This window comes from Felis catus, chromosome B2 (genome assembly GCF_018350175.1).
Source record: "Felis catus isolate Fca126 chromosome B2, F.catus_Fca126_mat1.0, whole genome shotgun sequence".
NCBI lineage: Eukaryota > Metazoa > Chordata > Mammalia > Carnivora > Felidae > Felis > Felis catus.
Genome location: NC_058372.1, coordinates 146351914 through 146376979, shown reverse-complemented (window position 1 = coordinate 146376979; position 25066 = coordinate 146351914). Strand labels below are relative to the sequence as shown.

Here is a 25066-nt window from a genome sequence, read left to right as displayed (position 1 = left end):
AGCCAATTTGTATAAATACTATGTATATAGGGAGTACATGGTAAACAACAAAAACACAGGTTCTTGTTTTAAGTACCTTGTTTTCTGTTGGGGGAAAAATAAATTTAAAAATATCAGATAGTAGGGGCGCCTGGGTGGCGCAGTCGGTTAAGCGTCCAACTTCAGCCAGGTCACGATCTCGCGGTCCGTGAGTTCGAGCCCCGCGTCGGGCTCTGGGCTGATGGCTCAGAGCCTGGAGCCTGTTTCCGATTCTGTGTCTCCCTCTCTCTCTCTGCCCCCCCCCCCCCCGTTCATGCTCTGTCTCTCTCTGTCTCAAAAATAAATAAAATGTTGAAAAAAAAAAAAATCAGATAGTAAATGCCACTGCAGAAAAATAAAAAGACTTACGTGAAACAATGAGTAGTAACCAGATCGCTTTTAGATAAAATGGTGAGGGGAGTGCTCTCTGAAGTAACACTTAAACTAAAATCTTAAATCAGTGTACAGCTAACCTAAAGGTACTTAGGCTGAGAATACATCTGACTTGTTCTAGCAGCCAATGGGACTACACTGTACTGAGGAAGAGGAAAAACCACTTAAGATGAAGTCAGAGAGAAGAACCATATGACGTACGTAGGGCTCTGTAACAAACACAAAGAGTTTGGAGCTAAATACAAATTAACTGGTACAGGACAAAGACGCTACTTGCTACAAGATGTTTATGGAGTGTAGCTGAGCAAGAAACAAGAATGAAAAAGACAAAACACAAGAAAAAAATTATCAAGAGTGCTTGTCATAAAAATTTTAGATCTGAAAGGAACCTCAGCTGTCACACAGTCCAACCTCTCATTTTACTGAAAGGATGGCGTGGCCCAGGCTGTGGCTTCTCTGCAATCGGGTTAAAGATGAGCAGAGAACTGTATTTGGTGCTCTCTGTGACGTTAAGGCCAAAGCTCTTTCCATATCTCTGGCCTTAATTTGAAATCTAAAACCAAGTCTTTACCATGTGCATTTTCAAAAGTGACATAACAGCACTTAAATGAAAACATCATTTTAAAAATGTTTTTAAACTGCCCACGCCAAATTATTCACACCTCTAGTCCCTCACAGGGCATTTTTTTTTTTCAGCAGCTGACAATGCTTATTTACCACCAGCTATATCCCTTCCCAAAGTATGTGAAGCAGAAAAAAAAATTGAATGAAACAACAAAATATACTTACATCTGGATATTCTTTTACAGGCACATAAAGTTTCTCTTGTAACTGAACAATAGGTCCCACAGCGTCAGGCAATTCTGCACTCCTTTTCTCTGTACTGCCATTTAATGTGTCATTGTACATGTCTTTCCGTACTCTGCTAATTTCTGTTAAAAGTAAAAATTTTAAATGTGTTAGACAAAAAAATATTCTTGCTAGTCCAGGAAAAAAAAAAAATTAAAAAAAGAAGGTAGGGAGGGGTTTCACTGATAAGGTGTTAAAGAGTAAAGAACTGTTAACCTATTCTATCATTTCCTGGATTAAGTCTATGTTTAACAGGACTATAGCTTTAATTAATTGCTACCAGGAATCAAATTTGTATCAACGAAATAATATATTTTATTTAAATTAACTTCGGAGCCCACGCTCTTAACCACTATGAGATAAACCTGTTATTTTACCTAATTTCTCCATACCTAAATGAGGCCATTCATTCCAAATGAGAACTTTAGTCAAATAAGAATGTCTATCACACAAAACTTATACCAAAGGCTCTTTTATACTTCAGAACTAATCCGTCTGAATGAGATTTAAACTGGGCTACTTCCTTAGCTATTTTAGGTATCTGGATAAACACACGTCCAGTAGATAACACAGATTTTAAGTTCAGCAGAAGTCTAGATTGATACACAAATGTTAGTTAAGGCTATAGGAATAGAAGAGATGTCTTAGAGAGGATATAGGGAGAAGAAAGGACCGAATCCTAGGAAAAGCAACATTTAAGGAGTAAAGAAGAGAGATCCAAACCAAGAACTGGAGGTGAATAGAAGTAAGAAGAGAGGTGTCAAAGAAGCTGAAGAATAACAGACCCAAGGACAAGGTGATCAATAGTGTCAAATGCCACAAAAACATAGTAATAAGGTAAAGAGCAAAAAAGGGTACTTTGAATTTGACCACTAAGCCACTGGTGATCAGAGAAGTTTCAAGGAAAAGATGGTTAAAAGAGATCAAACTACATTGCATTAATGACTGAAATATAAGAAAGAAAGCAGAAATACCTAGGGTCAATGACTTTAAAAGAAAAAAAAAAAGAGTTTGAGAGACAGCACGAGGGAACGCGTGCATGCAAGCACAAGCACGTGCACACAAGTGGGGGAGGGGCAGAGAGAGAATCCCAAGCAGGCTCTGCACTGTCAGCCCAGAGCCCAATGCAGGGCTTGAACCCACAAACTGTAAGATCATGACCTGAGACAAAATCAAGAGTCAGACACTTAACCGACCAAGCCAACCAGACACCCTGGTCAATGACCTTTTAAAAAGTTCCCAGACATAAATATATTTCTTATAAGAAAAAGTATAAGAAATCTACTTAAATGAATCAAGACTTGAACAAAGAAATCAATTCTTTCAAGAATTCTTCATTAAGTTTCCAAGACGACGTGTTAGAGGACAGGCCCTGCTCATCAGAACATACTGTCTAATAAGGGTTGTCACTACTAAATTAGCTGGATGCCCCTATAAATGTCTCTCCATGATACAGAAAGGGAGGAAAAGACTTGTGTCCATTAAAATTTAAAGGTAAAATGGGCTTTATTTTTATAATGTATTTTGTATACCTTCCAAACATGGAATTTCAATCTGTTGCGATTAAGGAACTATGAAATATGAATGTACAACACTTCAATTTTCATAACTAGTTATTTAGATCTCTTTGTTAAATAAAACCCACCATACCAAAAAGGCATGATCAAAGGTGTTCTTACCCGGTTATATAGTCTTAAATCAGTGAAAATACTGTATTACAATACATTTTCTGCTTCAATGATGGCAACATTCATTTTATAACCATCTTATCTCTGAGGTAACAATTTGCTTGTCAAAGCTTACCAAATGTGCGTCTCTGAATAGCAAATGAAATTTTTTAAAAATCAAAAGAATGCACCTTGGATTTAACTACATTATAAAACCAAGACTTCATTCTGTAAGTTCTTTTTGTGTATTTCTATCATAATAATGAATCTTTCCTACTAAACATGTCCAGTATCAAACTAGTGTTGACTTTATATCAGCATGCAACAGCAATTCTCCAATCAAGTTTTCAACCACTAAGTAATAATTTAAACATAAATGTTTACATAATTACATAATTACAGCAAGTAATTAACCAAAGGACATTAGGGAAATTCAATTAAAAGTGTGCATATATCCTTTAGTCCAGGTCTCTATATAAAAGCACTTTCAATATTAATTTGTTACATTTAAATTTCCTCTTCAGAAACTGCCGAATTCTTGTTACGGTGTTACTAACACTGACATAAAAATCCTGACAACAGCATAAAAGAAAATTATAGATAAAATGTGCTTACAAATATAAATATAAACATCCTAAATGAATAGGGTAGCATATTAAATAAATAATGCACCAAGGAAGTGGAATTTATACCATGAATACAAGAAGAATTCAGTATTAAAAAACCTATAACCATAGTAATACAAAAGACTAAAGAAGAAAACAACATTAATTCCAGGTAAACAAATTTATCAAACTTAGATAAACCAAGAGAATCAATTATAAGAAAATTCACATAAAATGATTAAATTAAAAATACATAAAGATACAATAATCACTGATCACATATCCAATTAGATGATAAAATGGAAGAAAAATACATTTGCCATTTAAATTGAATTTCTATAAACATCTGTGTTATTCTCTGATTAATAACTGAAATTTTGATGAGACTCTGCTGCCCGCTGTAGCCCCAGCTCCTAGAACAGTGCCTGGAGCAACAGCAGGCCCTCAGTCAACACTCCATGGTCTGGAAGATGGGTGGATGAGTGAGCTAGGTTCTACGGCATTAAAGTTAAGTCAAGGTTCCAAGCTTTCAAAGAAACTAGTCTCCTATGGGAAGTATGTGAACAAATAGATACTCCAAAGGAGAAGAACAGAAAGAGGTATAGATTGGAAACACAAAAGCAGGATAATCAACTCTGCCACAGGCTATTAAGGTCAAGAAAGTAGTCCAGAGGAAAGAAACTCTGACCTTTGTTTCTAATTACAGAGCGTTGAGGCAAAGGTACAACCAATATAATTATAAATTCTACTTACGATACAAAGTCTTTCTACCATGTTTCTTTCAGTCTCTAAGATATATTACTCAATTTAACAACAGAACACAAATTATATACACAACATCGTAGCATGGGAATGAAAAGATGACTAAGTCCTAGTTCTCAAGGATCTTACCATCTTACTGTGGGGTCTAACCAGCGGAGTGCTTAACTGCCTTTATCAACAGCACCCTTCTAGCCAGGCAATCACGAGCACTTCCTGGCATGTTACTTCCAACACTCAAGTCAAAACAAGTTCTGGGGCTCAGATGGTAGGGTAGAGTGTGTGACTCTTGATCTCACGGTTTTAAGTTCAAGTCCCATGCTGGGTGCAGAGACTACTTAAACAATAAATCTTTAAAAAAAGAAAAAAAGTTCTGATTCTAAGAGTAACTGTTTATGTGATTTTAAACAAGTCTCTTAACCTCTCTGCACCTGTACCTCACTAATTAGAGATTGATTACCGAATAACTCAACTGAATCCATTGTTTTCCAACCTTAGTATGCAAGGACCCCAGTTATTATTATTTTCCCCCCTGTAACCCCACATTTTAAAAAGTTTTCTTCTCCTGGGGCGCCTGGGTGGCTCAGTCGGTTAAGCGGCCAACCGACTTCAGCTCAGGTCATGATCTCACGGTCCGTGAGTTTGAGCCCCGCGTCGGACTCTGTGCTGACAGCTCAGAGCCTGGAGCCTGTTTCAGGATTCTGTGTCTCCCTCTCTCTGACCCTCCCCCGTTCATGCTCTGTCTCTGTCTCAAAAATAAATAAACGTTAAAAAAAAATTAAAAAAAAAAAAAAAGTTTTCTTCTCCAAAGCTTTCAGTCCTAAGTCATGGTAATCAGAAGTTTTTGTTAATGTTTTCCTATCAAGTTGATCTAATCTTAGCCAAAATATTACAGAAATGCGTCATGGGTATGGGTAGTGCTTTAGTTCCTTCTTAAGTGGTGGATTTATAGGTGTTCACTTATGAAACACAGAAGCTCTTCATAATTAATATGTTTTATACAGATGACCCTTGAACAACACGGTTTATACTACACAAAGATTTTCTTATTGCATTTACACAAGACTTTCTTATTGACATTTTTTTCCTCTAGCTTTTATTGTAAGAATACAGTATATAATACATATGACATACAAAGCACATGTTAATTGACTGTTTATATTATTAGTAAGGTTTCCAGTCAACAGTAGACTGTTAGTAATTAAGGTTTGGAGGAGTCAAAAGTTACACACGGATGTTCCATGAGGGGAGTCAGTGTCCCTACTCCCTGCACTGTTCAAGGGTCAACTGTACACTTTTGTTGTATCAAACATTACATGACAATGCTCAAATGTCTGCTCATCTCCACACTATTTTCATAACCTACAAGAGTGGTTCAGAGAACTAGAAGTTCAGAACCACTTGTTCCATCACCTAGTATAAAAATTCCCACCACAGGGGCGCCTGGGTGGCTGAGTCAGTTGAGCGTCCGACTTCAGCTCAGGTCATGATCTCACAGTTCATGAGTTCGAGCCCCGCGTCGGGCTCTGTGCTGACAGCTCAGAGCCTGGAGCCCGCTTCTGCTTCTGTGTCTCCCTCTCTCTCTGTCCCTAACCCACTCGCATTCTGTCTCTCTCTCAAAAACAAACATTAAAAAAAAAAAATTCCCACCACAATTACCCCAAAACATCCCCAATATCAAGACAACTTGTTTTAGACATCTCTGGAGTTATCAGTTTATAAATTTTACTGAATCAAAATTCCTGAAATTTCTCTCATTTGCCCACACTCCAAAGTCCACAAAGTACATCAAATGCCCATTCTTAAGATGATCTTAACAATACCTGAACAGTTCTATATCTAAGTATCCTCTTCTGAGCTTTAAAACAGCATGGTTTTATACCCCCTCACTCATTTAGACATACTACATTTGTCCATGCCCTTTTAAGATGGAAAAAATCCTGTACCACACTCATCCTGAGAACTGATGAGAATGCACACTCCGGCTGCCTACCTCCAGTCCCCCACACTCCAATTCCACAGCGTGTTTAAGGGTACCTTAACCTCTTTGGCTCAAATGTTGGTGGCGCTAATAAGCCAAGCGTCCACCATTTCATCTTCCACAACTGTCTGTTTAAATACCAATAGATGATTTAACTTTTTTTCCTGGTTGTTTTCTACTAGGCAACTGCCTTCAGAGTGTTATCTGTCAGTTGACATTCTTTAGGGATGACTATTCTGAATCAAGGAGCCAATTAACTAGTTTCATAGCACACACATTTCTGTAGCTCGCATACTGAAATGCAGGCTTGCCTTATCAACTATCTGATGACATCTCAAGCTAGGTTAGGACTCGAACCCCCTTCTGGACCCACTAGTTTAAACGGGAAATAATCTGTTTTGGATTCTATAGGTTGTGCCATCAAGTTTAGAATGCAAACTTTTCAGCTCCTGAGAATATACACTTCCAGTATTCAGGCTCCTAGAATTGATATTTGGTGATGCCATTTTTTCAAATGTCAGTATACTGAAAAATATTTAAGTCTGAAAACTTGTTTTGGTTATACTACTGTTTCCTTACATTTCTCTGTTTTTAACTACCTTGATTCTTTTTCCTTTTTCAAACGAAACCTCTATTATCAGTCAATGAATTCTGCTACTAAGAGGGAAAACAGTCACCACACAGCTGTGGCTCTATGTGACCTGTTAACATTACATCATCTGCCTTTTCCCTTTCCCTAATTCACCTAACATAACTAAACGCTTTGCTTTGAAATCATTCTTATGTTTCATAAAGCTCAGCTCATTTTTGCCTTTGGCTCTCTATCATCACTACTCTTTGATTAAATCTGAATTACTACATGTGGATCCCACTCTCTGCCACCTTAAAATATTTTACAGTTTTAAAAAAATCTGAATTACTGGATTAGCTAACAGATCGACCACTTTGTGGAAAAGTAAAATGTCAGAAATAAGGACAACATAAAGAACTATTAGAGAACAGAAAAATACAGGCTGAGAAATCTAAAATATAGAATTAAGTGGTTATTTCCCAAGACAGATAGAGAGATAGATAGATAATGGCTATGTATAAATTCAATACTGCAATGTTGAAAGACTGGATAAAGGTTAGAGTATAATCCTATTTTACCATCTGGTTTAGAATTTTTTCAACAAACCTAAACCAAGAAAATGAAAATTAGGAAATGAAATATGAAAAATATTTACTAGTTCAGTAGTACACAAAAAAGCTATTAAATGATATACAAAAAGTATTTAAAAACGCATGAAATAATTATTTTTAGGATTTTAACAATACAAATTAAAAGACAACTTTTTTTTTTTAATATAAATGTTTTTATTTATTTTTGGGAGAGAGAGAGAGAGAGAGAGAGAGAGAGAGCGAGCATGAGCAGGGGAGGGGCAGAGAGAGAGGGAGACACAGAATTGGAAGCAGGCTCCAGGCTCTGAGCTGTCAGCACAGAGCCCGACGAGGGGCTTGACCTCACAAACCTAAAACCTATGAGATCATGACCTGAGCCGAACCAACTGAGCCAGCCAGGCTCCCCAAAAGACAACTTTTTAAAACACTGAAAACATTTTCATACAAAGCACATCTTATACCCAGTGTTGTGGCAGCTAATTCCAATTGTTCAACTGGCTATTTATACTGTTTTAAACATACACATTTTATTTGCACATCTATCTGCTTTTTCTCTGTGCCTTACATTTAAAATCCATCGATATATTATCTTATCATTGTAATACAGTTGGATCTAAAATACAGAAAGAAATGAAAATGTTAGTGTCATTTGACCATTACTGTCTCATTTTTTTAAATTAGCATTTTCCATTAATTTATTCAGTAAAGTAAGAGCCACTTATTTATAAAACTATATGCCTTGATGTACATAGCAAAAATTTTATAAGTGAAGTTAAAATGACAAGCTTTCAGCACTTCAATTGATCTTTAAATGGGCTATTTCCACACTATCTGCTGGACACTAACCTGAACATACAAAAGCAAAGGAAGATTTGTTATTTTAGGTCTTAATTAAATGACTAGCCTCTATTTACATGAAACATTAAATCTTAAAAAAATAACATTAGGAGTCTATTTATAACCAAATAACCACTGTCACCACCTAAAGTGGTGGCTGTTATGTACTTCTGTAAAAAGAAACCTCTAATTCAGAGTTTACTAAATGCAGGGAAAATTTTACAGACATTTTGAGCAAAGCAAAACCCAGGGAATAATAGAACTTCATTGTACTCATTTAAAAAAGCCACACCCATAAGGTAAAGAGAAAGCAAATAAATTAAAAAGCAGGTTAACAGAGGATATGCAATATTTAGTGAAATGTGTTTTGCCTCCTTGAATAACCAAATAAACCTAATTTTGAGGCAATTGCTTGGAAACTGGCAAAAAAAAAAAAATCAACCTATCAATAATTCTCTAATGGGACCTGGGACCCGATTTGGGGGGTAGAGGGCTAAATTGTATTTTGAACTTCACAACTATAAGCAAAACAATTAAAAACTTGGGGCGCCTAGGTGGCTCAGTCAGTTAAGCATCTGACTCTTGATTCCCACTCAGGTGGAAACCTCAGGGTCCTGAGATGGAGCTAGCTCTGTGTCAGGCTCCACGGGCTGAGCATTAAGCCGCTTGGGATTCTTTCTCTCCCCATTCTCTCTCTATGTACCGCCCCCCCCCCCCCGCCCATGTGTATGCTCTCCTTCTCTATTTTTTTAAAAGAAAAATTACAAAATTAAACATCATAGCCGTCCTTTAAATTGCTTTGGAAATTTAATTAACAATTGCAAAAAATTGTGGATAAATTTCACATAAAAAACATGAAAATAGCAAAGGTCTCATAAAAATGTCCATCCTTGTTCTATAATTGCTCTCAGCAGCAGTTCTATATCATGGAAGGCATTTAATAGTAGCTGCACCTCCCTGGACAAGCTCTTTCAGAGGTTACAGAAAATAAAGTCCACTATATAATCCAATTTATATTACGTATGTGTATTTTTTGACACATAGAAGTCAAAAAAAGGATATAGCTGTTAACAGTAATCATCTGAGAGATGGATTTACAGGGACTTTTGGCTTTCATTTCATATTACTATATGAATTTTTTTTTACAATTGTAAAATAATAAAGATATTCTCATTACGATGTTAGAAAGTACTTTCAGTCAAAATGTTGCAAATTAGGGGCGCCTGGGTGGCGCAGTCGGTTAAGCGTCCGACTTCAGCCAGGTCACGATCTCGCGGTCCGTGAGTTCGAGCCCCGCGTCAGGCTCTGGGCTGATGGCTCAGAGCCTGGAGCCTGTTTCCGATTCTGTGTCTCTCTCTCTCTCGGCCCCTCCCCCGTTCATGCTCTGTCTCTCTCTGTCCCAAAAATAAATAAAAAACGTTGAAAAAAAAATTTAAAAAAAAAATGTTGCAAATTAGATGGGATACCCTATATAAAATTTTAAGGAGTAAGTCACTGACTCCCAACTATAAAAATAAACCACAAAGACCTAATTATTTTTTAACATGAGCACTTCCACCATGCTAAAATACTTAACATTCTTACGTGATTCTCGCCAGACTATGAAGTAGATACAATACTCATTTTATAAGAAAGAAAGAAAGAAAGAAAGAAAGAAAGAAAGAAAGAGAAAAAATTTAATGCTCAGAAATTTAAGAATTGGTCCAATGTTACAGCTAGTCCAACCAGCTTTCATTTAAAATTTCATAAAGGGCTTTCTGGAATAAGAAGCCCTTAAAACTCACGTTAAGAGATGGTAATTAGAGAATAGAAAATGGGAAAATGGAACAAACAACTCTTAGTCTACTGCCAGCCATGCTCTAACAAGACCAGTCCACTGTTTTACTAGTGACTGCAAAAAAAAGTCTTTGCAGCCCTCCTCTTTTCATGCTAACAGAACACAGCCTCAGAGGGTGAAATCTAGGCCTAAGTGCCTAGAAAAGTGGCAGTCCTTAATGAATAAATAAATAGATGCTGCTGGCACACAAAGAAGACAAAATAGGCCATTGCAAAGAACCAAACAGAATGGGGGAAAGCATTTTTTAAAGTTAATAAAAACCAGTATTTTAATTGGCATAGGCATCCTCTCTCATTTATTTTTTTTTAATGTTTTTATTTATGTTTGAGAGACAGAGACAGAGCACAAGTGGGGAGGAGCCGAGAGGGAGAGGGAGACACAGAATCCGAAGCAGGCTCCAGGCTCTGAGCTGTTGGCACAGAGTGTGACCCACAGCTCAAACTCACAAACAGCAAGATCTTGACCTGAGCAGAAGTTGGAGACCCAACTGACTGAGCCACCCAGGAGCCCTGGCATCCTTTCTCATTTAAACTGGGTTTTGCTTGGAGGTTACTTTTTAAACCTGGTTAGTTTTATATGTTATATATCAAGTATTTTTTAGAGAAAAATGGTGTCTTCTGGTCATTTAGTTTTTTAAAATACTCAGGGGAAACCAACCCTTATTATCTCTATATAACACACACTGTAGCAAATTTGAAATCTGAAGGCTAAGAAACCTAGTTAAGAAACACAGCTAATGGATATCTGAAGGAGATGCAACAATAAACCAGTAGATGCCATTAGAATCCAGGCCAAAAGTAATACCTGAGAATCCAGCAATGTTTATTAATAACTTTTCCCAACCTTTTTAGTATTTCTAAAAGAACAGAAATAAACTCACAGCAATAGAAAGCAGGTACACACATACAGGGTTGGAAGAGAGACTTTTTCCCATACATTCTTACATGTCATGCCTTTGAAATGTGTAAGCATCTAAATATATTAACTTTTTAAAGATAAATGCTTGCCTTAGAAGATTTTACTTATGATAGCAGTAGCAGTGTTATAATCTTTGAGACCATAAGGATATAAACAATTGAATGAACAAATCCATGAAGAAGTGATAGACCTTCCTTAACTGAATTGCAAGTAACAAATACAGAAGAAAAGATGGATATAGAAAATTACCATTAGGAAACCACCATAGTAGTAATTCTTGCAGGTGAGAACCATTCAATGGATGCTAAAATTAGTGAACAAAAACATGAGAAACAGGGTATCTGTGCAGTGCCTCCCTATAAGACATTTACTCATTACAAAGGAGAAAAGAAACGGTGATCAAATACTATCACCGGTAGGATATATATACCCCTAGTATGAGAAAGGCCAAACAGTAATCTGCTGTTTTCTTGTCAAATATGTGTAACCTCAATTTAATCATGAGAAAACATTGAACAAGCTAAAGGTGAAGAATATTCTACAAAATAACTGACCAGTTATCTTCAAAAATATCAAGAAAAGCATCACGAAAGAATGTGACACAGGCCTAATGCTATGGGGGATTTTGGGTTGGATCCTGTACCAAAAAATAAGAATGTGAATAGAAAAACTGGTCAAGTTTGAATAAGATCTGCAAATTAGTTAATAATATTGTATCTATGTTAATTCCCCAGTTCCCACAATTGTACTGTGGTTATAGGAGTTATTAATGTTAACCTCTGTACTATAGAGGATTTCTACTTTTCTAAGTCTAAATTTGTTGCAAAATAAAGATTCTGCTTTGGCCTTGGAGTTATTCTCGTGGAGGGAGGACAGTTGCGGGAGAGAATGGGAGCCATGCAAATGTCTAGTCTTTGAAGGAAATTTAAAATACTTGCTTACCAATAACATCGAGGATCTCAAAATCATGAACAATAAGCTGTTTAATTCAAAATAATCTTTAAAATTTTAACAGCTACTGCTTAAAAAAACACATGTACTTTTTACCGGCCTTAAGAACGGGGGAAAGACTACAATCCACAATCCCTTTCTACAGTAATAGAACCCTTCTTAATAACCGTAAGTAAAAAAGGAAAAAAGCACTGGCCTTGAATTTATGCAATCTAGATTTTACTTCTGATCCCGTGCAAGATCTAGTTGTGTGGCTTTGAACTTAACTGTCGGGGTCTCAGTTTCCTCCCCTGTAAAATCAGGTTAGACCAGATGACATTTATGGTTTCCTCCTGCTCTGAAGTTCTATCAATTAGGAGTCTGGGAACCTTCTTGTTTCTTCTTAGAACCTGATTTTGTGTCCTCTCTAGATCAATACCCCACAGGAAAGGGCCGCATAAACTCAACAACCTATCAAGAACCACAAAGTCAATCCTACTCCTTAGAAAATTCACATTTCAAAACGTCCTAAACCACTGGGCACCAGGATTTACTTTAAATGGTATCCCTAAAAAGCACCCAGTCCTCATATAACCAGGCTCTACACATTCATATTTGGGGAAGGTGAGGAGTGTGTCTGCCCTATGTATTTTATCCTTTTCAAGCTCCAAATCACTTAGGGCTTTAAAAGAAATTTCGTAAACGAGTGAAAATTGAAATGGAACTCCCAAAAATTTTGAAGGGATCATGTCTATGTGGGGGGGAGGGCGGAGGGTAGGATGCTTTCCCTAGGTAACACTTTCTTTGATTTTTAATTATCCTTTCAATTGTATTCCAAATTCCTCCTAAGCTCAATAGAGAAAAACTGAAGAACGGTAATCTTGCACCACCTGTGTATCTGACCATCACCTTAATTCCATAAACTAAAACAAACTGATTATCACATGACACTCACGGGTGTTACAGCAGCCTATGTACAAGAGAAAATCCCTCCCTCATACTAAAAAAACTAAGGGCTTTTTTAAAAGCTATAACAATCTACAGTATACAATATTCCAAAGGTCCGTTATAGCAAGTTTTAACACAGAATTAGAAAACTTCCATTTTTGTAGCAAGAGCAACATACACAGTACCCTCAGATATCAATAAAATTGATACTGAAAACATTAATACGGTACTTTAAATATACTTTACAAAATACAAGATTCAGAAAATCTAAGTAACATTATGTATGTTACCGGCTACACTTACTACATGTTTACTGCTTCTTAAAGAATACATTCTACTATCATATAACAATATTGTATGAAAGAAATTTTCTTTAAATGTTTATTTTTGAGACAGAGATTGCGTGCAAGAGGAGGAGGGGCAGAGAGAGAGGAGACAGAGATTCCAAAGCAAGCTCAGCACTGTCAGCACAAAGTCAGACCTGGGGCTCGAACCCACGAACCGTGAGATCGTGACCTGAGCCAAAGTCAGACACTCAACTGACTAAGCCAGCCAGGCAGCCCTTAGAAAGCAATTCTAATGAGTTTATAAAATGCAGAATACGGCACTCTTTTGAGATCATAAAAGTTTAATTTATTAGAATGGAAACTAAATGTTACCATACAAAAATACAACCAAAATAATAACAACAAAAATCCTGGTCAAGGACATTCCTGAACTCCAAATGCCTGTATCCAACTATCTTCTAAACATGTCACTTTGACACACTTAAAAAGCCAAACTCCTATCTGTCCTCCAAACTTGTTTCTCCTGACCTTAAAAAATGGCAAGTCCATTCTCTCACACATCACATCCAATCCACCAGCAAATCCTGTTTATTCACCTTTTACAATAACCCAGAATCCGCATGACCCCCTCAACTCCCTCCCACCCTAGTTGCAGCCATAGTCACTTCTCCCCTAAGCCAGTGAAATGACATAACTGTCTCCCTGTCTCCACCACTGCTCCTGCCAGCCTAGTGTCTATTTTCCAGAGTTAGCCCGTTCAAATCCAAGTGACAGGTCACTCCTCTGCTCCAAACTCTCTAATGGAGTTCTCAGATTTTTTGGTCTTAGGACTCAATGCTGAGGGAGAGAGCCAAAGCATAAGACACTCTTAAAAACTGAGAACAAACTGAGGGTTGATGCAGGTGGGAGGGAGGGAAGAGTAGGTGATGGGTATTGAAGACGACATCTTTTGGGATGAGCACTGGGTGTTGTATGGAAACCAACTGGACAATAAATTTCATATTTAAAAAAAAAAAAAGGACTCAGTGCTGAAAAATTTACCATATACAAGGAGGGGTGGCACCTGGGTGGCTCAGTCAGTTGAGGTTGAGCGACTGACTCTTGATTTCGGCTCAGGTCATGATCTCAGTATCATGGGAGCAAGCACTGAGTTGGGCTCCGTGCTGAGCCTGGAGCCTGCTTATGATTATCCCCACCCCCCCCCACCCCCCCAGTTCAAGCTCACGCACACTCTCTCTCTCTCTCTCTCTCTCTCTCTCTCAAAAAAAAAAAAAAAATGACTACTAGGAGTCTAAAGAGCTTGTTTGTGAGAGTTACACCTGTTAATACTTCCCTTACCATAAATCAAAACTGAAAAGCATCTAAATTACTTGTGATTCACTTTAGATAGCAAACCCCATTACATTTTAACAAAACATTTTTATCCAAAGAAACAAAATAGTGAGAGGTACTGTTTTCTCTTTTTGCAAATGGTTTAAATATCTTTATTAACAGAGACAACAGAACTCTCATACCTTCTTATGAATTCAATCTACTGCAATATCACACAGATCCAACCTCTAAAACATTCCACTATAAACTCAAGTGAGAATGAGAGTAAAAAGTCAAATAACTTACTGTTACCATGAAAACAGTCTGACCGCACAGGCTTGCTATAAGAGTGCCCAGACCACATTTAAGAACCACTACTCTAATGATTTCCCATCTCAGTTAGTGTAAAAGCCCAGGTCCTCACAGAAGCTCCCCTTTACTTTTCCCCTCTTAACTTTCTGACCTACCTCCCTAACCAGTACCACTGCTCCCACCACCCCCCATCCCTCATTCACAGCTACAGCCACACAAGGAACTCCAGGTCCTGGCTCACATTTTGCCAGGACTCTTCCCTCCTCTTGGAAAACTATTCCCTAGAGAGCAGTACCTCGCTCTTCATTACCTCCTTCAAATCTCTCTTCTGACGTCAATTTCTCAATAAGCGCACCCAGATCTACCTGCTGAAAACCACAATCTACCCCAATCCATCCAAAACACTCCTGTCTCCTTTATCCTGAACTCATACTGCCTAATGTATTATTGCCCACTGTATGTTTTTATTGCTTATTGCCTGTCTCCTACATAAGAATGTAAACTTTGGGAGAACAGCTAGCTTTGTTTTTGTCTTTTGCTATATTCCCAAGGATCTGCATCCTTGGGAAAAAAAAACCTTTTGAACAACCTTAGCAGGCTGATTAGTACAAAAACATCCAAAGCTACAAAAATATGCTTGAAACTTCATTCAAGCATTAATAGGTTACTAGCTTCATAATTTATTCCACTTCCCTTTAAAGTAACAGAAATACGCTCCTCTCAAAAGGGCTTGCTGTATTTATTCAGGATTTATGAGAGTCTAAAATACTCGGATAATAACAGATGTTCATTACATCATCAGTGTTAAATTTCTCTACTGTGTTTTAGGTTAAATGACAAGATAAAATACACAACCATCTAAATGACTGGTCTTGGCTTATAAAAAACCCTAACCCATAAAGAAAAGACTGCCCCCACCAGGACGGCACCAAAGGGGCTGTAAATGATTCCTTTCTCTTGAGCTGTTTTGTTTTGTTTTTTATATATAACAACTTCTATATTTACAACCTCACAATTTTTTTTTTGAAGTTTATTTTATTTTTGAGAGAGCAAGCAAGCACAAGTGGGGGAGGGACAGAGAGAGAGGGAGACACAGAAGCACGAGACACGAAGAAGGCTCCAGGCTCTGAGCTGTCAGCACAGAGCTCAACGTGGGGCTCAAACTCACGAACCATGAGATCATGATCTAAGGTAAAGTCGGACGCTTAACTAACTGAGCCACCCAGGTGCCCCTACAATGTCACAGTTTTGATCAACCGTCTATTCAAAGCTTATTTAGTAAAAATTTTAAGAATATAATAAAAGCTTTTTCATTTCATTTCCTAAAGTACAAACTGTTTATAAAATGAATTGGCCTGAATAATGTGTGATTGTAGTTGTTTTTTTTTAACTATTTTAATAATCTATGGTACAAGATAATGGTTGTGCATATATGCACTCAACAAGTATGTATTGTATACCTACCATGAGCTAGGCACTGGCCAAGGCCCTAGGAATATAGTCATGTGCAAAAACAGACAAGGACCTTGCTCTTTCACAAACTAATCCAAAATAATAGCTGGAGTACTCACGCAGGTATGACCTCAAAGAAGCACCTCAACATATTTCATATTATAACATAATTTTAGCATCTGCTGAGTTTTTATTCCTCACTACCATCCTACAGCAATCTAAGTCAAGTCAGACAAATATTACAAGTATTACCTTGTATTCAGTGGTCAAGGGGTCCATACAGACGGTTAGGAGACAGACATTCTTAGCTGTAATTATTCAGGGAAAATGGGGTCTGCAAACTGGAAACACAAGTTCCAATTCAGGAAGAGCTCCTACTCCCTCAGGACTTCAAATTCCAGCTGGAGACTGGGCTTCCAGAGCAGACATTTTTGACAGAGCCCCTTTAGAAAGCAAGCTGACCAGACACTGAAGACACCACACAAGGAGGCATGTCTCTAGAAGACAGCTCAGAATGACTTCTCCTTGGGGCACCTGGATGGCTCCATCAGTTAAGGGCTGGACTCTTGGTTCCAGCTCAGGTCATGACCTCACGGTTCATGAGATCGAGCCCCACACTGGGCTCCGCACTGTCATCGAGGAGGCTGCTTGGCCATTCTCCCTGCACCTTCTCCACTTGCTGTCTCTCTGAAGATAAATAAATAAACTTAAAAAAAATTAAACTACACGGTTGTTCCCTCGTTACCTAGGTCTTTCCCCAGGACTGCTTTAAATGCCGCAAGAGAGAGTATTACCATGAATGAAACAGAGCTGACTGGTGGTGGTAATGGTAGCACACAACTAGTGAGAAGTAGCATCTCTTAAACAGAATTAAGAGTAATGAGATCTAACTTCTTTCCAAGCAGTGAGTTGCTCAGTCTGCCTTGGAGGTCAGTGCTCTGTCTGGGCAGATGAATTTCCTTACAGAGACGTACTTTTCTCGTCTGCATTTTATAGTTAGGAAACTAAGATTTGGGGATTAAGTACTTTCACCAAAGATCACTTAACTTGTAAGGGAAAAAGTCAGGATCCAAATTTAGGCCTCCATATCACACCGCCCCTCCAACATTATTGTTCCATCAGTGACAGAATACAGTAAAAGCCACTGAGAACAGATGAAAACAGATGAGAAGCGTGTAGAAATTGTAGAGAGAAAAAGAAGGAAAAGTAGAGAGATATACACAGTAATAATGGAAGGAAAGAAAGAATAGTGTAATCCAAATTACAACTAAAAGAATAGCCTCATTTAAGCTCTGGCAAGGACTAGCTGCACATCCGTCAAGACCTCATTTCAGCTTTTCAGGTCTATGTTTACTCTCCTCTATAAGGACCATCTAAGATAACTCACTCGATTTAAACACCTAAGTTTCATAGAGAAAAGTCTTTCACTAGAATAACATTTGTAGAGTGTCTGGCACATAATAGGCCCTCAAGGTGAATTACTGACTGAGTACGTCCTACTTTTCTATGGTAGCAAGCACTGTGTTTGGTGCTAGGACCACCCTCATAAGCAACATAGTTCCTGCCATCACAGTTCTTCTAGTAATAAAAAACCCATTTCTATGTAAATAGATTAGAGGGCTAGAAGTGACTGAGAGATGAGGCTGAGTATCCTGGGATATGAATACCTGGACCTGAACACTAGACAAAGTAATTTTTCAAGAGTAAGCCAGAGCTCTATGGGTTTTTTTGGTTCTACAGTAGAAAAGATCATACTAGGGAAAACTGCATTCTAGGCATGTAAATCCTCACTTTAAATAATTATGAAGGAAAGAATAAAAGTGGGAAAAACATGGATATATATTTATCATTCTAATGAGACATACTTATGTTGATGGATCCGATACATGAAATGCTTAAAACACATGCTTCTGTGCCCCTCAAGGATTTTTGCCAAATCTTAGTTTTCTGACTCCTAATCCCATCTCTGTACTGGACTGCTATTTTTAGTAACGCCTATAATAATCCAAACAAGTGGTTCTGTTTTTCTCATTCATGGCACTTTTTCATTTACTCAGAAGGTTCCCAAAGGCAAAGATCAACGAAGAGCTGTGTAGTTTAGAGTAGCCATGTTAAGGGTTAAGGAAGTGCAAGTAACTATTCAAATTAGGGATTTGTTTCTTAAAACCAATACAAATTTTTCCCAGTGGAAAAGTTCAGAATGAACAGAATTTGTAAGAACAAAAGTTCTGTCTTCACCAAGGCCTTCCCTATTAGTAGGGGCAAGTGGAAAATTACTGATATAAACCAAAATCTAAAGGCAACCTATGTCAAACAGCACTCCACTCCACAAACTGCACCACACTGGAAAATGAGTGAAATCTGTTCACTAAAAATGAACGTCTCCCTAATTGTGATTTAAAACCAAACACTCCTCAAAAGGAGTAAGTATAGCAAGATATACACAATCATCTTTAGTTGGGAGAATTTCACAGGCAACAAAAGAATAAGATGTACATTAGAACTCCCCAGCATCCTTTTTTTTAAGCAGGGAAATGGAAAAGGCCATAAAAAATTGCAAAACCAGGCCAATTCACAGGCGCCTGGGGACATCAGTAGTAACCTGCGGTAAGAGGCACACCAGAATATCAAGACTTAACACAAAGAGAACCCACTTTCAGAATGTCAGTATTAAATGGCACAAGCTTTGAAAGAAATTTAATATACTTCCTGCATTCCGAATATGTTGTAGTGTCTTTTCTCTTAATAACAATGTCAAATAAAGCAAACTACTGACAAAATCAACAGAAGACCACCTTCCTTATAGCTGTAGTTACAGTGGCTAAAAATAATTTAACGTAATGTATATATAAAGGAGGACAACTCCAGAAAAATCTGACTCTCCAGGTCTTTGTGCAGAACTAACCTAATAATAATTCAAAGTCAGATAAAATTTTACTTTTTAAAAAACTTACCAAAGAGCTGACTACAAAACTGTAAATAATCTGTGACAAAGAAACAAACTGCTAAGAACGCAATCTTTGAAAAAAACTACTAAGTGATGTCTATCTGCCTCCATTTCATCTATAAAATGAAATTATTTCCAGCTCACAGGATTGTTGTAAAGATTAAATGAGACAATGAATATATTTATAAAAAGTGCCTGATACATAAACCTAAGTATGTCCATGTCATTATTAATGATAATTGTGATGTAAAATTATATATTCTGGAAATGCCATATCTTGACAGATAGTCTGAAAGAATTATCTGATGATTTGATGACTGTCTGTTACCTAAAATCTGTGACTGGTGTTTTCCCAACTCTATAGGCATAAAAGAGAAATAGAAAAGGCACCTATCAACAACTACTGTTTGAGAATGACTTCTCACATGTAAATTCATCCTACATGGCAAAGAGGGAAGTAGAAAGTAACAAAGATACGGTTTAATTTTTCCAGCTCATTTTACTAAGCACCTCCTCAAATATTCAAGCATATTATCCAGAAAACCTTACAAACTACTCAAATCCAAATACCACAGTACATTCAGCTTATTAAAAATGACTCCTAAATACGTGGAGCAAATATTCTCCATAGCACTTTTCCCAGAACACACTTTAGGGGCGCCTGGGTGGCGCAGTCGGTTAAGCGTCCGACTTCAGCCAGGTCACGATCTCGCGGTCCGTGAGTTCGAGCCCCGCGTCGGGCTCTGGGCTGATGGCTCAGAGCCTGGAGCCTGTTTCCGATTCTGTGTCTCCCTCTCTCTCTGCCCCTCCCCCGTTCATGCTCTGTCTCTCTCTGTCCCAAAAATAAATAAACGTTAAAAAAAAAATTTTTTTTTTTTAAATAAAAAAGATAAGAGTTCTTTGCTCCAGGACCTGACCTGCTTTGGTTTAACCACTTTTCTGGAGATTACTTTAACCTGAAATAAATAATTTGGGGGAAGGTTAGCTGGGGAAACATTTTGGCTTCTAATGTATACCTGCATAACTACAATACCTTAAAATACTTGTCTAATCAAAAACAAAATACGAAAAGATCATGTCTTAGACTGTCACCTTGAAACCACAATATTACTGAAACACTCCCTGTGTTTCACTCCCCTCTGACAATCCATTACTTGAGCTAATTTCAGTGATGTGACTGTTCTCACACATGATTCTAAAACCGTTTCAGAGCTTAGAATCTTAGATGCTTCAGGTGTTTTAGACTCTGGCATAAACAACCTTGAACTACATTGCGGGTACCTTTATCACAGTAGATTTGGATGTGAGTTTAAACATATCACTGCAAAACCCTTTTGAAAAAGTAAACCACTGGGGCACCTGCCTGGCTTATGAAGCCAGTTAAGTGCTGACTCTTGATTTCAACTCAGGTTCTTGAGATCAAGCCCCACCCAGCTGCTAAGCAAGGAGGCTGTTTACTTTCTCTCCCTCCCAGGCTTGCAGTCGCGTGCTATTTCTCTCTGGGAAGGGGAGGGGAGGGAAAAAGTAAGTAAACCACCACCAGTAACTATGGAAATTTAATTTAGTATCAGCTTATAAAGAATTACGTATAGCCATCTTGCTACAGAAAAGTGGTAATTTTAATGAAATATACTCTATGTACTACATACATATACATATATTTATCATCAAAGTTATGTATGAATTATATATACATGTTATATACTCATCATGTATAACACATTTATTATATAAAACATTAAATACATTAAAATATGTTAACACTTACATATGTATACAATTTACCTGTATTCCATATGCCTCATTCCAGTTTTACCTTATATGTTGAAATTTATAAAATTTTAGTTTGTTTTTTTTTCTGAAATTGAAAATACAGCTTTCTACATACTGACTTACTGGATCAGGAACATTAGAGTCGAAATAATTGTACTTCGTTCCTCTCACAAAGGCCTACACTAAGGAATATTTACCTTTAGGCTCTATCTCTGAATTCTACACTTGCACTTGCCACAGCTTACTTAAGCCAAATAAACCAAATGACCAAGCATCTGTATCAGTGATGAGGAAATAGAGGTGTTGATCTAAACTTTGTAAATTTCAGGGGCCCCTGGGTAGCTCAGTCTGTTGAGCATCAGACTTTGGCTCAGGTCATGATCTCGCAGTTTGTGGGTTTGAGCCCTGCGTCAGGCTCAGCACTGACAGCTCAGAGCCTGGAGCCTGCTTCGGATTCTGTGTCTACCTCCCTCTCTCTGTTCCTCCCCAGCTTGGGCACACGTGCTCTCCCTTGCTCTTGCGCTCTTTCTCTCAAAAATAAATAAACATTAAACTTTATAAATTTCAGAGATGGCTAAACATTCTAATTTATCTTCAACATTACATGGAGGCTTACTTCTCATATGGATGTATTACAATCAGTCTAGCACTTAAAGTAACTTAAATGAAAGTACTTTCGATGACAAAGATACCAATTACCGCAACTTACTTTAACAAGATATAATAATTCCTATGCATCCAAGTAAAATCTAATAACCTCCTAGAAGTAATCCTCAATTCCCTTTAGAGCCCAATTGTTTCAGGAAGTACATTAAGAAATATTATTTTTATATTTTACATTAGCACTTTTCATCTTAAATATTTACAAACCTTCAAATAGGTCTCACTTTCCAATAGTCACGTACAATTCTCTGAATTTGGACACAGATATCTGTTAACAGATAAGTGTACCACGGGGGGAAAGTATACCTCAAAATACATGGTACAAATACCAAGATTCAGGGTTAAACGCTCTAAATACTAGATGCTGAATCAGGGGTTAGGTTATCCTAAGAAATGACAAGCATTAGTCAGCTAGAGTAAAAAGGTGACAGAGCCCAGATTTCCCATATTAGAAATTCTACCACTGTTTAAATTTTATAATATAAACTATTTAAACACAATATAAAACAGTATAGATTGATAGTTAATGACATTCTATCAATTGAGTTTATATGACATTCTCTCAATTGAATATTACTTATAAACGAAAAGTATTCTGCATCCTTTAAGACTGTGGTCTATCATACAAATGGCAGAAACATGAATTACATAGCATATCACCACATAAATGTAGTAAATGGATTTCAATTCATTAGGCATATCATGTGCTGAAATATAAAAAGTCGGCAGCATTATAGATATTTAATGAAATATAAAAATGTATGTGGTTAAGGCTTTAATGTACAAAGCATAAGCAACTTTAAACCAACCATCTCTAGCTCTTAAATAGAACGTTCAAGTGTCATTCATCTGAACTAAGCAGGCCAAGCAAAATATCCTGTGATTCCTATGTTCTCCTCAATGTCGAAATGGGTGGATAAATTTAAAGCCTGTTCCCTCAAGAGTTGCTTTATAGGCAATTTTCTCCCAGTATCAAGGTCTGCAATTTCCATTTGGCTGCCAGTTTGCGATTAAATTCATCACCTTTATTATAAAAATGTGCTTTACTCCATGGCCTGCTGCACAAGAACTATAAGAAAAACATTTTTCACTGCTAACGGCAAAATCATTCTAAGGCAACCACCACATCCACTCAGACATTAGCTTCCTCAACCTGATGTAGGGGCCTATATCACTCACAGGAAAAACTGTAACAATTTTGTAACTCACAGAACCTAAATTCTATAGAAATGCCATGCTCTATTTTTTTTTTTTTTTTTTTTTGGATAAAATGAAACCAACTCTTTTTATATTCAGTGCTATCATGAATGAATTAACCACAGATAAGAAGTGAACACAGGGAATACTTCCAAATTTCAATAAAATTACATAATAATTTTTCCACGATGGATGATTACGTATCCCTCTTTTATTTGTTTATAATTTTTTTATGTTTATTTATTTTTGAGAGAGAAAGAGACAGAGTGTGAGCACAAACAGGGGAGGGGCAGACAGAGAGGGAGACACAGAATCAGAAGCAGGCTCCAGGCTCAGAGCAGAGCCCAATGCAGGGCTCGAGCTCACAAGCTGTGAGATTGTGACTTGAACCAAAGCCAGACACTTAACAGACTGAGCCACCCAGGCACCCCTCCATCTTTTTTTTGTTAAATTCATGGTTTGCTTTGTAGCTTAACTTTCACTATCTCGGTTAACAGCCAATGGTCAAGTCAAAGATAATTACTAGATATATAAATAGGTAACGTTTACACTTATATTACACTTCTACCTAATCTTACCTTCTTAATAAGTCACAATATAAGATTTGGAAGGAAAAAAAAGGTCAGAAAAATATTATTTCCCAAATAAAGGCATTTAAGCTAGTCACTGTAATGTATTTAGGAAAACAATACTACTCATCTGTAAGATTTCAGTTTTTTTAAGGTTATCTATAAAGTTAACATTTGCTTTTACAAACTTGGCCTTTGTGCGAAAAATTCAGAAATCTCTTATTCCAGTAAACCTCATAGCATCAATTTCAGAATCTATAGGGGAAAAAACAGAACTAAATGTCACATTAAATGAAGCCTATATATAATCAGATGAATTATCAGGTTATGTAATATGTGAACCTAGTAGAAATGATCATCTTCCTGCTAGAAAATAACGTGGTCCCTTCCACCCTAACCTGTGTATGCCTCTGCCACAGCAGTTAAAGCACTGGACTGCAGTTTCTTACTTCATTTCTCTCTCCATGCTATTACATGGCTCCTTAAGGACTGGACTATGCCTTATTCATTTTTGTATCCACACCACCCAGCAGAGTGCTAGATTAAAAAAAAAAAAAAAAAAAAAAAAAAGTTTGTTGAAAACTAAATTACAGCAGGAGTCAACATCAGTTTTGCTAAAACTACACAAGTCATAACCCATTAATTTTACAGTGTTAGTCACAACCAGCACTTTGTAAATGAAGAAGAATGGGAAAATACTAGATTACATCATAGGTAATACACATATTTAATGAAGCTTTCACTTCAGCTATTTAGTTATATAAATATGTACATACAATAATTCTCTTTATAGATAAGCATTCTAAAAATTTGATATATACCTTTTTTGGCTCATATTTATACCATTTTTCTGGTTTATACTGTCAGGATGTATGTACTTGTTATTCAATAAATAACCGCATTAACAAAGAGAGAGTCTTGATTCACAAAATCAAAGATTTCACTTTAAGCATCCTCTTAATTATTACTACTTGCTCCAAAGCTTTCACTCTTTCCCCCTTCTCAGGCTCCAAGCCATCTGCCCTTAAAAATCTACCAAAATAACTAAAAATTTCGTGTATTAAATATGAACAACTCAAGACACATCTGCAGAACCACATGGCATATCCTATGATGTTCAGTTAATGTATTTCCATAAGAAAATCAAAGGTGTTAGAGTCTTTGAATAAAAATGAAATGTGTAAATAAGACTCTCGTGTCCCTTACCATCCTGTAAAATAAATACATTTTCCTATAACCTAAGCCCTCTTGTCCCTAGGATCCACAAACAAGTCTTTATAATCTTTCTAGTATTTACCATAATGTATCCTTGGACCACTAGTTCCAAGAAAAGAAAGAAAAAAAGGCATTTCTTTTCCAGGCAATTTCAAAAAAGTACTCAATTAAACCAATTTAGCTTTCTTTTCTGCAGATCCTGGATATTTAACATGTCAACACACGCTGAATTCACAAAAGGAATATGCTGCACTTCTTGGACTACTTTTATTCTTAAACTACCTCAGGAGGCCAGTATTACATGGAACATACATACTTTGCAAACACTTGCCCTAAAGCCTCCCTCAATTTAGAATCAAATTAGCAGATCTTTAATCCCTCTCCTCCAATCTTAGTTAGGTCTTTCCAGCCCTTAGAGCAAAAGCAAACGGAGAGGA

General features: G+C 37.1%; 1 protein-coding gene across 7 annotated transcripts in view; it reads right to left on the bottom strand.

Moving 5' to 3' along the window:
• QKI (QKI, KH domain containing RNA binding) overlaps window positions 1-25066 on the bottom strand; it is a 156899-nt gene that overhangs the window by 116629 nt on the left and 15204 nt on the right. For all 7 annotated transcript variants that reach the window (XM_023253548.2, XM_045057000.1, XM_023253544.2 and 4 more), the window contains 1 exon segment: window positions 1201-1343. In XM_023253548.2, the coding sequence (XP_023109316.1) occupies window positions 1201-1343 (143 nt within the window).